Source organism: Carassius gibelio, chromosome A19, assembly GCF_023724105.1.
Source record: "Carassius gibelio isolate Cgi1373 ecotype wild population from Czech Republic chromosome A19, carGib1.2-hapl.c, whole genome shotgun sequence".
Classification (NCBI taxonomy): domain Eukaryota; kingdom Metazoa; phylum Chordata; class Actinopteri; order Cypriniformes; family Cyprinidae; genus Carassius; species Carassius gibelio.
Genome location: NC_068389.1, coordinates 7,492,180 through 7,507,852, shown reverse-complemented (window position 1 = coordinate 7,507,852; position 15,673 = coordinate 7,492,180). Strand labels below are relative to the sequence as shown.

The 15,673-nt window shown below is 36.8% G+C and overlaps 1 protein-coding gene across 3 annotated transcripts; it reads right to left on the bottom strand.

Annotated features, from left to right (window-relative positions):
• Positions 1 to 215: 215 nt before the first annotated feature.
• On the bottom strand, positions 216 to 14,694 carry LOC127935593 (neurocalcin-delta B). 3 transcript variants are annotated; one of them, XM_052533601.1, is made up of 4 exons: positions 14,522 to 14,694; positions 5,714 to 6,110; positions 3,448 to 3,553; positions 216 to 2,562 (listed from the first exon to the last, which is right to left on the bottom strand). In XM_052533601.1, exons 2-4 carry the CDS (start codon positions 6,089 to 6,091, stop codon positions 2,468 to 2,470), a joined length of 579 nt encoding a protein of 192 aa, XP_052389561.1. In that variant the 5' UTR covers positions 6,092 to 6,110; positions 14,522 to 14,694; the 3' UTR covers positions 216 to 2,467. The 3 variants fall into 3 exon arrangements, with proteins under 3 accessions (XP_052389561.1, XP_052389562.1, XP_052389563.1); XM_052533602.1 differs by lacking the exon at positions 14,522 to 14,694 and adding an exon at positions 13,085 to 13,294; XM_052533603.1 differs by lacking the exon at positions 14,522 to 14,694 and adding an exon at positions 6,386 to 6,566.
• Positions 14,695 to 15,673: the final 979 nt, after the last annotated feature.

The window sequence follows — 15,673 nt, the reverse complement described above, 5'->3', positions numbered from 1 at the left end:
TGCAATGCTACATTTCTACATTAACAAACTCATCTACATCTTATATGTTCATTTTCAGCAAACTTTCATTTCTGGGTGAACTGACTGTTCCTTTAACCTTGAGTTATGGCCACTTTTAACCCTTTAGGTTAATGAGAATATCTTTTTTATCCAGAGTTACAACTGATCCTGGGTTAATAACTGAGTAATATTCATGCAAGACCCTCAGACACAAAAACATTTTCTTTTCTTTTATTTATGATAAAACCAAAACAGATGCATGTGTTCGTAATATCTACCCCCACACCATGTACAGGTTATATAAAATCTACAAAATGATGATGACAAACGTTTAGTCGCACAGCTTACACTGACAGAACACTGTTTGTTTCGCCATATATATTCAATCTGCGTTTGGCACTTGACCACATGTTGCTGTCTTGTGTGGTTTAGAAATGAAATGCTAAACAGTTTTTATTTTTTATGAGAGAGTCTCTCCATCTCCTCAGATATGATGTGACCTACACGTGAGCGAGTGTCTGTGTATTTATAAATGGACTACAGATTTGCAATACACGAAAAGCATATGCCATCCACTTACACGGTCACCTCTAACCCTGAGATTGTGTAGAAATATTCCTACATATGAACATTTTACATGACTGCATGCTCACAAGTGCTGAGTGAAACGCACGGTATGCATAGACGAACACTGAACAAACACACGAGAACTCAAAAAGCTTTATATACATAGCACATACACATACACACACACATTCATCCTGAAATGTACAGAACGTCCCAGGAGATGCAGAGAATACATTCAGTTTGAGGTGAAGATCCACAACGTGCAAAATGATCTGAGCCGGATATAAAAATAGAGACCTGAACCGAATACTAAGGCCAAGATTCAGTCACGTTTAAATAGTACTTACACTAGCTAAGCTGTAGTATTTGTTCACAGCTGATGGTGTGGGCAGAAGATGAATCACTGACTGACTGAATCGAGGTGGGAGTAGAAAGTGGCTGGAAAGCTGAAGACAGTAAATGCTGCAGGGGGTTCATGGTCCGTCGTGCGTGTGCGTAGTATCGTGTGGTCTTCGCTGTTCATTGTCACAGTCCTACATAGTACATAGGCTTTTACTGTACACATGATTATTTGAAACAAAACAAAAAAATGGCATATTTCAATAAAAACAGCCGTTTCATACATTTTTATTTCCACACTTTTTTTTGTCTAATACTTTTTCATGCCTCTTTTGAGGCAGCAAGATTAATATTGTTGTCCTTATAAAAAATATTTATTAGTTTCATGATATTTTCCAACTTTTTTGTTATCGTCAGTCCTATGCAAGTGAGTATTAAAGCTGCGGTAGGTAACTTTTGACGCTCTAGCGGTTAATAAACAGAACTGCTTGCGTCTTGCGGAAGAACGTCGTAGCCGGAACTACTTCTCTCTGTTTATGTCTATGAAGAATCACAAAGGTACTGGGTTACTCCGCCGCGGTACCCCCGAAGCAATCTAAAATAGTCCGAATATAAACACTTATTATAGGTGCACCCTAGTGATTCAGGACAAGCTAAAAATACGGTTTGGGAAATGGATTCATGGTGTACTCGCTTATTATATATATTTTTCTAAATTTTGAAAACACAAACAAAGTTACGGACAGCAGCTCTGATTGGTTGTTTTCTTACCGGGAGCGGTGAGTAACTGCAAATGGCAATAGGACCACTGGGAGGAGCCAGAGGACATTGATTTTTTTCACAGATTATCTGTCTCATATTCTACTGTCAGGACATAATGACAGGTTTAACAAATATGTAAAAAATATATTTTTAAAGAATTATTATTATTTAGTTTGAAAGGTTATACTGATGCTCATTAAAACCACCCCTTAAGAATCAGGCTCTGACATCATAATGCAATACATGTAAAAAAAAAAAAAAACTCAAGTATAAAACCTGATATGTCATCCAAGAGCCTCTTTTAAATAGATGTTTATGCTCAATGGAACTGAAACACTAGGAACACTAGAAATAACATTTGTTAAATGTATTAAATTCTTGAAAATAACTATTAAATAAATTATATTTTGGAGTGTTAAATTATCTGGTGCATTTTGCATGCTTGGAAAAGTTTGCTTCGACTCCCTTTTAATATTTAAAGCCCTTTTGGAGGGGATTTATTTCAGTACCAAACGTCAAATGTCACTAGCATCACTGCCTGTTGTGTTAAATTGCAAAAAAAAGCTTTATATGAGGAACTGAATAACCAGAGAGAGAGAATTGAACACAAGCTTCTTAGTGTGTATGATCTCTGTATGACTGGTTTTCACTGTTCCCCAGTGCGTGTCTGTGGGAGATGAATGGATGTTCAGAGGGACACCCACAGACACTGAGATGGGGATGTGGTTTGGAGTCCGTGCTCTGCTGATGTTGGAAGGAGAAAAGACTTGTGTAAGAGAGGTTGTGAGACACTGCTGATTCACTGTCCCGCACTGCTGGGATCACACTGCAACAGTCGCACGATCGATGGGTCGTTCTTAGCACCCTCTACAAACTCTTCAAGTGACAGCTTACCTGAGGAACAACACAGGGTCAAAGGTCAAAAATAACCAGGATTTGGCTGATTGGCATGGGTCAGTTAACCATTCGAAAGCACTTGCATATTTAAAGCAATTTTTTTAGCAACAAGTGAAATGCAATAAATCTTTACCAATGCCTGACTTTTGTGAGTCCCCTTAATCTTAATATAATTACCCTAGTAAGTTCACTTAAAAAGAATACATATTGCAGAATTAACATACTTGTGCATGTAAAGGTTTTGGACACTTTAGTGTATGTTTACAATTAAATCAAGATGTATTATAGTGTAAATTTACATTAAATGCAATTAGTGAACTTTAGAGTGTTTTACCCACTTATGTAGAACGTAAGGACATTACATTTATATGTAATTCCATAAGTAATATTATTATCTTTGAAATATGATACTGCCATATCTGTGTACTTCTGAATGAACTGACAAGCACTTATGATAAACTAAAATAGACTTTGTTATTTCTGTGAAACATGTATGACATGAATATTCTTTTTATATGTAATTAAACACCTGTAATATGCAATGTAATTTCATCAACAAATAACCTCAAATGTTATTATATCGAATAACACACTCCAGTTAAAATTATAATCAAGAGCTTCGCATGTGCTTTAGCATGTTAGTCAACGCGTCAAGATAAGTGCACTTCTTTAAAACACAACAAAAGATTATTTTAAATGCACTTCTTGTGCATTTCTTAATTAAAAGTCTACTTTAGTGTGTTAAGAAACAGTCATGAAAGTGCCTTTCTTTAAATGCACTTAAGTGGACTTTTGTTTCAATTAAATATTTTTTTTTAAAATAAAGAGTGCATTCAATACACTTAAGTGCACTTCTTTCTCACAAGAGTAAAGGAAGCTCACCATCACGATTGGTGTCCATCTGGCGGAAGATCTTATCCGTGCGTTTCTCAGGTGTGGACTCGTCCTCTGGCATCTTCATCACTGAAGAAACCATCTTATAGATGGCCTGAGGAAGACAACATCAAAGATAAAATGTAAATTATTTTTTTTTAATTTGTGCATTTAGCAGACGCTTTTATCCAAAGCGACTTACAAGTGCATTCAGGCTATCAATTTTTACATATCATGTGTTCCCGGGCAATCAAACCCCCAAACTTGCGCTTGATAACGCAGTGCTCTACCAATTGAGCTACAGGAACACTTGTTAACATCTTCCTCACTGTTGCTGTGACCTTGCAACGAAAACTCAGCTCACAATTAATTTCAGAAGTTTGGCTTTAGCATGTTGCTAAGCTAATAACACAGTCCTCTAACAAGCATAACTATATTTATAATCAACTTTTATTCTTCCATGACGGAGTCGTCTAGAATACAATCGTTGCATTGCATTCTAGTGTTGTTTTGTTGGAGAAATAATACATACAGTGCTGCTATAGAATTTTCTAGCTCTGTGGATTAGAATTATCTTTTTTTTGTTTGGGAGTGCAGCTGTGATGCTGTTAAGGTCCAAGTAGACATTAAATCTCATTAGAGAAAATGAGAGGACTCTGGGTATGATTTGGAATTGGAGCTGTCGGTTCATAGCTTTCAAAGCAACCATAGCGATTGCTTTTTCCAAGAAATGAATGGCCTGAAAAAGGAAATTACAGCCATTTGCTTGCACTCAGTTGTCAGATTCAGAGAGTGCACTTGGGAAGTCGACTTAGGAAGTCACCAATTGCTCCAACAGCGTGATATTTGCCTAAATACGAGCTAAAAGTAATTACCCGCTGCACTCAACTCTCCCTAATTGAGCAAAACATCACGCGTAACTGAAAATTGCTGTTTTTTTTCTGGTCTAAAAAACAAGGTAATAAGACACAAGTCAATAACCAGACATTTCCTAGAGGCAGTTTGATATTTCTGATTTGCCATATTATTCACTGAAATATGCTATATAAGTTCAGGAACCAAGAGTCATGAGTACTGTTAATGTATCTCAATAAAGCCTACTGAACAATGATTTTCTACAACAAAATCCTGTCAAACAGGGCCTGATTACTGGGCTAAGTTATCTTTCACGTCTGATTGCACTAAAACTGTCAAAAACTCATAAGGTTTCCCTGTAATAATAGTTGATTGTGTCTAAAGTGAAAGTAAACAGCTGAGAAAAAAGCGGATGATGCGTGTCTTAAAGTGACAGCAGTCTAACGCTTTTGCATTGTATGATTTGGCACGGCACGGCTCGCTTTTACTGTATACAGTACCTGGTACTTTTTTGAGTACCACCTCGGCTGAGGATCCAAGTGAACCATACCATTACCAAAAATGTGACGCGTGAACCCTGCTGATCTGATTTACTGAAGAGAATCGCCACTTTCTGTGTCAACTTGTGCCACGAGACACTAGACCTGCTACAGTAAATCAGCACAGCCAGCGAGGTTTTGGAGTTTAATATTTCATATTTGTTCATTCAGTTTCTTGAATGCTACTGCTAAATACACCTACTGTACCTGAAATATACACTGTTTGTTTTATTTGTATATTATGTGCATTTGTAAAGTGCATCTTGTAATGCTTTGTTTTTCTAAATAGGGAAATTAATTTGGCTGCACTGCTCAGACAACTTGCAAAATTATTAAAACCAGCGCAACAAAGAATCGTGATAAAATAGTGAATTGCTATTTTCCTTAAAAAAATTTAACAAAAAAGTGATATGATATTTTTTCCATATTGCCCACCCCTAATAACAGCAATAAACACTAATAGATCTCACCATACATTAATCTTGTGCAAAAACACATAAAATAGCATTTAACTTCAACATTTACTTCTCCTTGCAGATTCTGAAGAAGCAAAGCATGCTGGGAAAGAGAAATCTGTAACTCATTTAGTTTGAGTTCTGCTTAATATAATCAGCTACTGAGTCCACATTACTTTTTCTATTAATGCAATGAACTTTATTTGAGTGAAATTAACTTAAGTTTGACTTTTAGGTTTTAGAGTGTTGCATTGTCACATGCATCTCTCCAAATGATACATTTTCTTAATGAAAATGAATGACTTTGCTTTTCCTGTAAACGTTCCTCAATCTAATAGTACCTCATCACGGAGGAAACAGGATTTCTAACTTTGTCAGGAGACATCTGTAAGGCTTCAACCGAGAGAGTCACACTCAGACACACACCTGTACGATCTCCAGCATCTCGGCCTTGCTTATGTATCCGTTCCCGTCCAGATCGTACATACTGAAGGCCCACTTCAGCTTCTGGTCCAGACGGCCGCGCGACGTGACGCTCAGGGCGATGATGAACTCTCTGAAATCTATCGTTCCGTCTCCATTGGCGTCGAAGGTTCGGAAGACGTGCTCGGCAAACTTTGACGCGTCTCCATAGGGGAAGAAGTTGCCGTAGATCTTCTTGAATTCCTCCATGCTGAGCGCGCCGCTGGGACAGTCCCGCAGGAAGCCCTTGTACCACTCCTGGATCTCATGCTCAGTGAAGTCGGTGTTTTCCAGCAGGTCCTGTATCACCTCGGGACGGAGCTTGCTGTTCTGCTTTCCCATGCTGACGGTGTGGCTTCAACTACAGGTGAAGAGAAGAACTGTTAGGATCTCTTATCTTCACTGTGCTCAGATTTGCCAAGATACCAAAAGTCTGACATTCAAAGATTTCCACAAAATCAACATTTTCTAAGATCAATGTCCTGATCTGATTCTATCCACACACAATTTAAAACTGTATACACTGTAAACTTAAACAAACAATATAAGAGTACATTTTATGAGAAAATACAGTTTCAGTCTTTCAAAACGTCACATGTAATTCAATGTGCCTTTTGAATTTGTATTATTACTTGCCTTTTCTTGGTAAGTATTGGTACTGTCTCTTTAAATCAACACATCTTCACATCTATTCCCCTGAAGGATTTGTTTTGGAGGCAAAGATAGCATTCTCTGTGAAGTCTCAGGAGCTCTGCAGTAAACATACGCACGCCATGGCTAAACCATGACGGGACGAGTCCCTCGCTGTGAACCTACTATTATATATGCAAAGCACACATATCTGCCACACATCTAAAATTTCTCTTCCTTTTCCCATCTGTCAACTGAACTTTCCATTGGTAGACCACAGTGATGCTCTCATCTGTGTGTGTGTGTGTGTGTGTGTGCAGCTGCACCCGAATCATTTCCTGGTGCAAACAAATCTCTCATGAAAACCCCACGTGCCTGCAGTCCTACACATATATGATCTTGAAAGTATATATTAGCGTATTTCTATAAAATGGATGTTTTTGCATGGTTGGTTTTAATAGGCTATAGCAAGGAGATGCTCAATCAAGTAAAATTATTCTAAATTAAGTCATTTTTCCGTGCATTATATTTATGTGAGACACAGCGACTCGTTCTAGATGAGAGTGATGGGGGACAAAGACAACACTGGGGAGATTGAGCGATGGAGAAACTGAACTCCTCTTGTAAACAGGAAGCAGTCCATCAGTTTGCCTTTCACTGCTCCTCACGTAGCGCATGTGTCCATCCAGCTCCACGCTATATATAGTGTGTTTATTCATCTCTTCTTTAACAAAACGATGTGAAAAGAGTCCCATTCGAACAGATCTAAAGAAGCTCACGTTTCTGTTATCTGTGCCACATCTGTTTCTCTCTCACTTACAGTATGTGCTTGTAGGAAACCATCAGTCATAAACGGTGAAACCAGACTGGTGGTGAAATGAATTAGGCAAATGTCTGCCAGCTAGTTTTGAAGGTATTCATCACGGCAGTCAGTAAGAGCTCTTTCCACTTTTGGAAATGTATGTAAGAAAATATGTAAATGTGACTAAAAATAACAACAATACCTTGATAATCATTTTGATTGGCCACTTTCTTGATTCAATTTAAATACCTGTTTAAATGTGGGGTCAGTAAACTTTTTTAAGTATTTATTTACATTTTATATAAGTATATAATGTCTTATTTATGAAATCATTTTTATTTCAAATAAATGCTGCTCTTTAGAACTTTTTCCTTAATTTCAATAATATTTTTACTCACAATAATATTAATCAGCACAGCTGTTTTCAACATTGATAATGATCAGAAATGTTTCTTCATCAGCGAATCATCATATTATACTGATTCCTGAAGGATCATGTGACTCTGAAGACTGGTGCTGAAGTGGGAATGAGGCTGAAATTACATTTCACAATAACATTCAAAAGTTATTTTTAAATAATTTAAATGATATTGCACAATACTGCACATTTTTGGTCAAATAAATACACCCACTGAGCACCAAAGCACAGCAGGCCAGACTTTCTGGCCGCCGCTGTGGATGAATGCGTGGATAAAAGCATTGTGATCAATCAGAGTTTAATTGGTTAATGGATATGCACCATCTGTATTAGGTTCCATCCTCCATGGTCAGTGACATCACCTCTGATCCTCCTCAGGACAGGCCGTGTTCTCGGGACCCTGAGCTTAGTCTGTGTTTATAAAGCAGAGCCGCTGGCTCGTGGATCACTGATGTTCTTGGACTCTAAGTCAAAGATCTCTATGTCTAATTAACCCTAAGACTCTTAGAGCCTCCAATCGCCCCGCAGAGACGTCATGCTTACATAAGACCCAGGTGGACACTGATGTCCCGAGGACAGGTGACACATCAACCCACCGATCCATCTGTTTTCATCAGCTCAACTATGTTTAGAAACCAGAGACTGGTTATGAGAACCAACGTGTGTACATAGGGTTTACTGTACTAAACCGTAACTAAATTAAATACATAAAAAATGGTATTTGAAATAAAGCTGAAATAAAATAATTAATATTAGATTTAAAAAAAAGAAAAAAAAAGAGAGAAAAACTAAACCGGCAACTAACAGAAATGAAATACATTTCAGAGGAAGTACTAACATTAGAATAAATAAAAGCTAAACAGAAATAAAAAAATAAAAGATATTGAAAATATTAATAAATACTGTGGATATAAGACTAAAAGAATAATGTTGACCAATGGGATAAAGAAAGAAAAAACTGTTTCATGATGTGATATATGAAAATATGACTATGCAGTAGTTTAAAGGATGTTTAGCTATTTCTGACAAAAAAACTATTTATTTATTTATTTAAGCACTGAATTAATTAATGAATAGATAAATATGATGTTTAAAGGATGATGTTTACAGGTTGTTTAGTTATTTTACTGGATCTTAAGATCTTCACTGCATAAATAAATATTTTATTGGACAAGACAAAAAGTAAACAAGTTAGAAGTTAAGAAAATCCTTATAAAACTAATCACGAGGAACAAACAAACAAACAAACAGAATGCGTGGAGCAAATGTTGCAAGCTGAACTCAAACCCTGTCAGTCGGTCTCCCAGAGGAGCATCAGAGCTCAGACAAATCCTACAACACCCATGGACTTATTCATGAAGGGAATGTCATGTGACTTACAAAAGCATGAGCCGTCAGATTGATAGAGATGAATATTCTCACATGAGTGGTCTCACAAATGAACACGACAGGAAGGGCTGTGTGTCATGTGTTACAAAGGTTGATACCTCCATTTCCCCCACCCTTTATAACCACAGGGGCTTCATGAAACCTCAAGCTCCGAAACTGAACTATGACTGTGGAAAATGTCAGTGCTGCATTCATCTTTGTGAGGGGGCTACGAAATGAGAAACTCATCAAATGCTCTCATAGTTTCCTTGTTCTTTCCCAAGCACGCCAAAATAAACACACAGCAAGTGTTAACTGCAAGAAACAACAGCTTTCTGTGAGTTATCATGGGCACATCTAGTCAATGTGGAAATTTCCTTCACATCTACAGTCATCTATAGCGCTGCATTTACATTGCTTTGTTCAATAAGTGGACTGCATGCTAAAATTACAGTCGAGGGGAAAGATCGTGATAGCGAGAATGAATCAGGATCAATGATTAATGTTTAGTTATGAGTTTCATGTGTCGCACACATAGCCATTAACTGTATGCCATCCCTTGCACGACTGTCGGTTTCTGTGGCTCATCTGCTCACCTCAATCTGCACATGACATCTGCGCTATGCTAACACCAAATTCACGCCACATCGACTTATGTCTTAGTTATAAATGTTTAGTTTAAGTCTCAACTATTTTTTCGCATGTTGGGATACCGCAGGTTTTAAAATGTCAACTTTTGGAAATAATAACATGAAATAATCATTAATAAATAAATTAAATGATTAAAACAGTCTCTACACATTCAGCGTTTGATCTTGATTTAAGGGTTTGTATATTTTCTACTGGAAAGCACAAAAATGCTGATTAAGAATTGCAGTTTTGAATTTGCAGTAGTTCAAGTTGTCCTTTGTAAAATAATGCAGTCGCACCTAGGGAGGGAAATTAATAAGAGTGCCTTCACAATTCAAGAAATGGAGTAAAAAAAAACTAAACAAAAATGCTCCTGCATGATATATATTTACATCAACATCTGATATGGTTAAGCCATATCAAATATAACAGTTACTAAACAAAAATGTATTTATATTTCAGACGCAATTTTTCCATATTATCTGTTTTTTTTTCTGTGTCTCCAACAAAAATAAGCACAGCTGAAATAAGCAACACATTGGTCTCATTATTCTACTCGGATGTATTGATAGATTAAACAAAGCATATGTCAGCACAATTTGATTGCAAAAAAATAATAAAAATGGTCAATTATCGATAGTCTATGGAAGGCACTTTCTGGTGGTCAACACAGTGACTTTTTGTGAACAACATGAACCTGCAGGGAAATCTGCATGGGGAGATTCCTGTTGAAATGACTGGATTTTGCCTCTGAAAATTCACCGAACACCAGTAAACATGAGCATAGCACAAGATTTTCACACATTCAAACTCAATTTATGTTATCGCTTTAGCATAGGGACCAATTCTCACTATTAACTAGCTGATTATTAGCATGCAGATTAATAGCATATTGGCCATTTGTTAATACCTAAACTTAACGACTAATTTCTAAACAGTGATCAGGAGTTTATCGAGGAAAAAAGTCATAATAGTTCATTAAAACTATTATGTAAAAATAATAGAAAATAAAATAAAGTGTGGCCCATTTTATAAAGTTGGAGAAAAAAATAAAAAAATAAATTTTATATATATATATATATATATATATATATATATATATATATATATATATATATATATATATATATATATATATATATATATATATGGGAAAATGCCCTTGGGGGCAGTTTAAGCATTTCAATCTCATTTAGCATGATTTACTCATAAGTGATACAACCAAAAATATTAATATAGACATATATAAAATCTGAAATCAGTCACACTTTAGTTTGAGGACCAATTATTAACTATGTCTTTTGCCTCAATAAACTCTTAATTTGCTGCTTATTAATAGATAACTGTTAGGTTTAGCAGTGTGGTAGGGATCTAAAGTATGGTCATGCACAATGAGACATTAATTTGTGCTTTATAAAAACAGGCAGTAGGCTAGTAATACGCATGCTAATTAGCAACTAGCTAACAGTGTCCCTAAACTGAAGTGTTACTGTGAAATCTGCACTGACTGCACAGAACACACAACACATCAAACACTTTCCTTTAACTAACACATTAATTTAATTTCCTTGAGCTAACTAACTTTCCCTCCCAATCTCTCTCGGTGTCTTTGCAGGATTAACTCGAGGTTCTGCAGGGCTAATCTCCAGTATAAATATAGACTCATGTCTGTTATGTAAGGGCCACTAAATATCCCATACCAGGTCTCGGCGATAAAGAATACACTTACTTTTGAAAGTCAAAATCACGATCGTTTTGAGACATTCATCTGCAACCTCAAGAACACCCAATAGTACACAGATGAAATAAAGCATGCGTTATAAAATGAACCCTTGATAATTAAAAGACTAGAAGTTTTTCAAATAAGCTTGAATTCTGCATGGATGCTTCTGTTTCTTTAAAAGAGGATTTACAGGCCTCGGCTGAAATGGTGCGACCTCTGCTAAAATCTTTGCCTTCACTAAATGCTTTCAAAACACTAAAGTGTGGACTTGTAAATGAGAGAAACACGTTTGATTAACATTTGTGCAGGTATAAGCAGCCGAAAGCTAGAGGAAAATGACCTCCTTAATGTTTCGCTTGTATGAGAAAAATTCTGTGAATGTACTTGGAAGTAGTTATAAATATCACACACTCGTCTCAGCTGACATTTTTATTTTTTTTCCAGTACTGAGGTCGTTAACGGTTCATATTTCCTGTCTGAAAAAAACAGCTCTTTATTAATACCCAGACTTTTGACATGAAGCGTTTTTGTCTAGTTCAAATGCAAATCTCCAAAGTTCAAATGTCAGTCTAAAAGCGCTAACTGCTTGTAAAGTATCCTTGCTTGACCTCCACACAATCCTCCATCCTTGTGTGAGAGCAGCACCAAACGCCATCGAGAGCCACGATTCCTCAAAACAATTCCTGCACTACTCCTCTTAGTCTAAATATTTGCAAAGCCCCTATTTTTGGAAACATTTTTTCGTAGCGTTTACAGTTTGAAGTCGTGGTCGATTACAGCGATCGTGACGGGAGACTTCACATGAGGAACAGAAACAGGAAATGCCTTTACATTACAGCCTCAATGCACACAAATTGAACGTAGAGGAACTCGAGTGTAAAATCACTATCGCTCGACACAACAGCTCATTACAAAGTGCACATCACCGTTCTCAGCTGCTGTCACTGTGAATGTACACGCTTGAGCTGAAAATTACAGGAATAACTCTACCCTCAGCCTCATTACAATACACACAGTCCTCGCAAGAGTCAATCCAAACACGCTCCACAAAAGATTCAAACGCACTCAGGATCTAATGAAGCATTTTATAAGCGAGACAAGTCACAGTATATTTTTACCACCTTTATACTAAAGCTGAAAGTGTTCACTTCATATTTACACTCTTATGAGGTGCACTATTAAATATTAGACTTTAATGGACAGCACTGGACATAATACTCTGATGATCCCAAACCAAACATTACATCTGTAAATCTCTGCATCCAGTCTACTTGATAAACTTAGGCATCTAATACCTTAATATTATGTCCTTTTTCTTTTATTTTGTTGTTGGGTTGCCAACATCAAGATATAACAATTACAGTAATAAAATAACTGTATTTTATTTTTTATTTTTATAAAAGATATAGATCCTTTAACATCCATGGGACATTTCCATTCCACTTCCAGATTCTTTATAGAGGTAAAAGACTCTTTAGATGATTTTAAATGTTTTATATCTTTCTTAAACATTAAGAAAAAATGATTCTTTCTGTTCCCCGAAGGGTTCTTTGAAAGGCTCTTTTCCAAAATATTTCTTCAGTGGAATTGCTACCAAAACCCCTTTTTCGAACCTTTGTTTTTTAACAGTGTACTGTCTCATATGTCATGTCAACTTCGCACAGACTGCTTGAATTGAATAGATATATATAGCGTTTTCAAAGAAAAAAGCCCTATAAACTAAATACAGTCAAAGATGACAGTAACATTCATTTTCTGACCCACCTCGATGTAAAAGATGCACTTGAGTTTCACCTGTAGGACCCTGTGATGTCGCCAGCTTTCTTTGCTCCTTTCTTCCCTCTCTAGATCAGCTCTGTATGTCGGCAGCTCTTCACAGGAAGTTTTCTGAACAGACACTCCCCTCTCCCTTTCTACATTTCCCTTTCTACCTCTCTTTATTTCTCTCCTTCTCTCAGGGGCTTTACTAAACTCTCCCACAAAGCCGAACATCTGTTTCCACATCCCCATAGACCGTCACATTTTTCCAAGCGCCCACTTGTGTCTTCTCAAGAACCCTGTCTGAGAATTATGTGTGCTTTCTGAACAGCATGTCAGATCTGAAACACTGAAGTGTAACCTAAATGCATGCCACAACAATGCAAAGGGTGAAAAAAAGAGTGTCTCAACAACTTCCTGCAACCTGAGATGTTTTGTTTAGTGTTCTGAAAACAAGTTTGCCACTTAACCTGAGTTCCCAGTCATACTTCAACTGACTTTATCTAATTCCTCTTCTATTTTTCAGTGTGGTAATGACCAACCGCTTAATAATAAGAATTAAGTCATTTAGAGCAAAAGGCTCATTTCCTCTTTCACATAAATCCATGTGACTTCAAAACAATAGAGATGTTATAACTGCAGTGTGTCTTTGCATATGCATTAAAATGTTTGCACAGACATTGTCTGACTTTTTTTTAGGCGTTTTAAATTTGAATTGATGAACTTATGTTAATTACATGGTCTATCTGAAGTGAACTCAAGCGAAAAATTGAAGGGTGAATCAAAATCCTGAGGAAGACTTTACCTGTCGGCTATACTATAATGTTTCTTTCAAAGTAAATAAAACCTGTAAATTAAACTATATATATATAAACTATTTCAAACTTGAAAATTGCGTGAACATTCAATGTGGCTTGTCATTACTTTGTGATTGATTGTATCATTTACTAGAAATTTCTGAGTGAAAATTGCTTCTCTAATTCTGGTTTCAAAAAAACTGTAGTATATTATACTGTCTACATGGCACTTTAAAGTGCATGTAATGTAACTCAGATGATCTGGTCTTGTTTAGGTGATCAGACTCTGTTCCTCTTGTGAAATCAGTCCCTCCTCTAAGCCTTATGTTCCAGGATTTATCCAAAGCCAAATGGTCTAAAATCCACTCAGGTCAGTAGCAGTTCCAGGTTTCTCAGTGGATAAAGAAGAGATTGGAGTAAAACCAAACCTTCATTCTCCACACAGATCTGTCATCACGGAGTTCAGATCGGTGCATGTTCAAGCAACAGCTTGCTTCCTTTCATCCGAACCTCACAAAATACCCCAAAATCTCAGTAGTCTTTTTTCAATTTCTCGTCCTCTGACAGTGCATGGCCAGCATACACCAGCACTGAGAGTTCACCTGCTAGAAAAACTGCAAACATGCACAGAAACGATAGAACTCACCTCAGGTGGTTGTTCTGGTGCTGTGCCGGGAGACTTTAGATGGCCATAACCCAGGGTGTTCTGCAGGGAAGAGGCGTTGGTGTGGCCTCAGTACGGGTAAACAGCCACAGGTATCAGGAACAAGCTTTGATGCAACCAGCAGCTCCAAACGACAAACTCCACAAGACTCACCCGCAGCTTAGTTCAGAGCACCAAACTGCCTTACACTGTGACGTCAAAGCTGCTGGTCACATGACCTGCCTGAAAAGCCTGTGGGAGCCAATGTTGCCCTGGCAACAAGAACTCTTGCTGTCACTCATTGATTACTTCTTAAAAGGTAAGAATATACAAACTATTATATTTATTATATAAATAAAAAAGTTAATTATGTAATTACCATATCAAAGTAAAAGTAATATGAAGGAACCAAAAGAATATATTTATTTTTGATTGAGAAACACTTCAAATTGTTCAATATATACATGCATATGAAGAATTATACAGCGGTTCTATACAGCAATGCATACACTTGTTTTCAAGAAAAATTACATTTTGTTCTCTAAGGTCTTTGTTGTGGTAATCACATTGTGATGCACATGACAGGAGGAGAATGTTAGCCTTAAGAGTAGATATTCCTCACATTGGAGGCCATGCTTTACTTAAGCAGATTAAAAGGAAGTCAAAGCCTCTTCTCATTAGCCTTAATGTACAGGCACTTTTTAAGGCTACATGCTGAGTCAGTCATCTGCAGGGCTGCTTTCTGCATGGGCACTCAAATTACACCCCGAATGCATTATAACAAAATACGGGTGCACATGCAAAATACAGCCGATAACATCTCACGCAGTGTGATTTGCATTCGCAATCTGTGAAACATAATATGTCAAAATTCTTGCACAACCAGCACTGTATTTTCATGTGCATGACATGTCATGTCCTGATATCTAGAAAAGCATTGTATTGTTCAGAGGTGGCGCTTTCATAGCTCAGGAGACTTAATAATCGAGTTCAATTATGTGTCATATAAGATTCAGCTTTGATTGATGGCAGATGTTTGAAATTATAAAGAACATAAAGAGAAATAGTTGAGATCATATTGAAATTTTTGCATGAAAGCCTTTCTTGGCAAATCTGAGCACAGTTTGAGACATTGTTGAGATCTATGTTGAAACT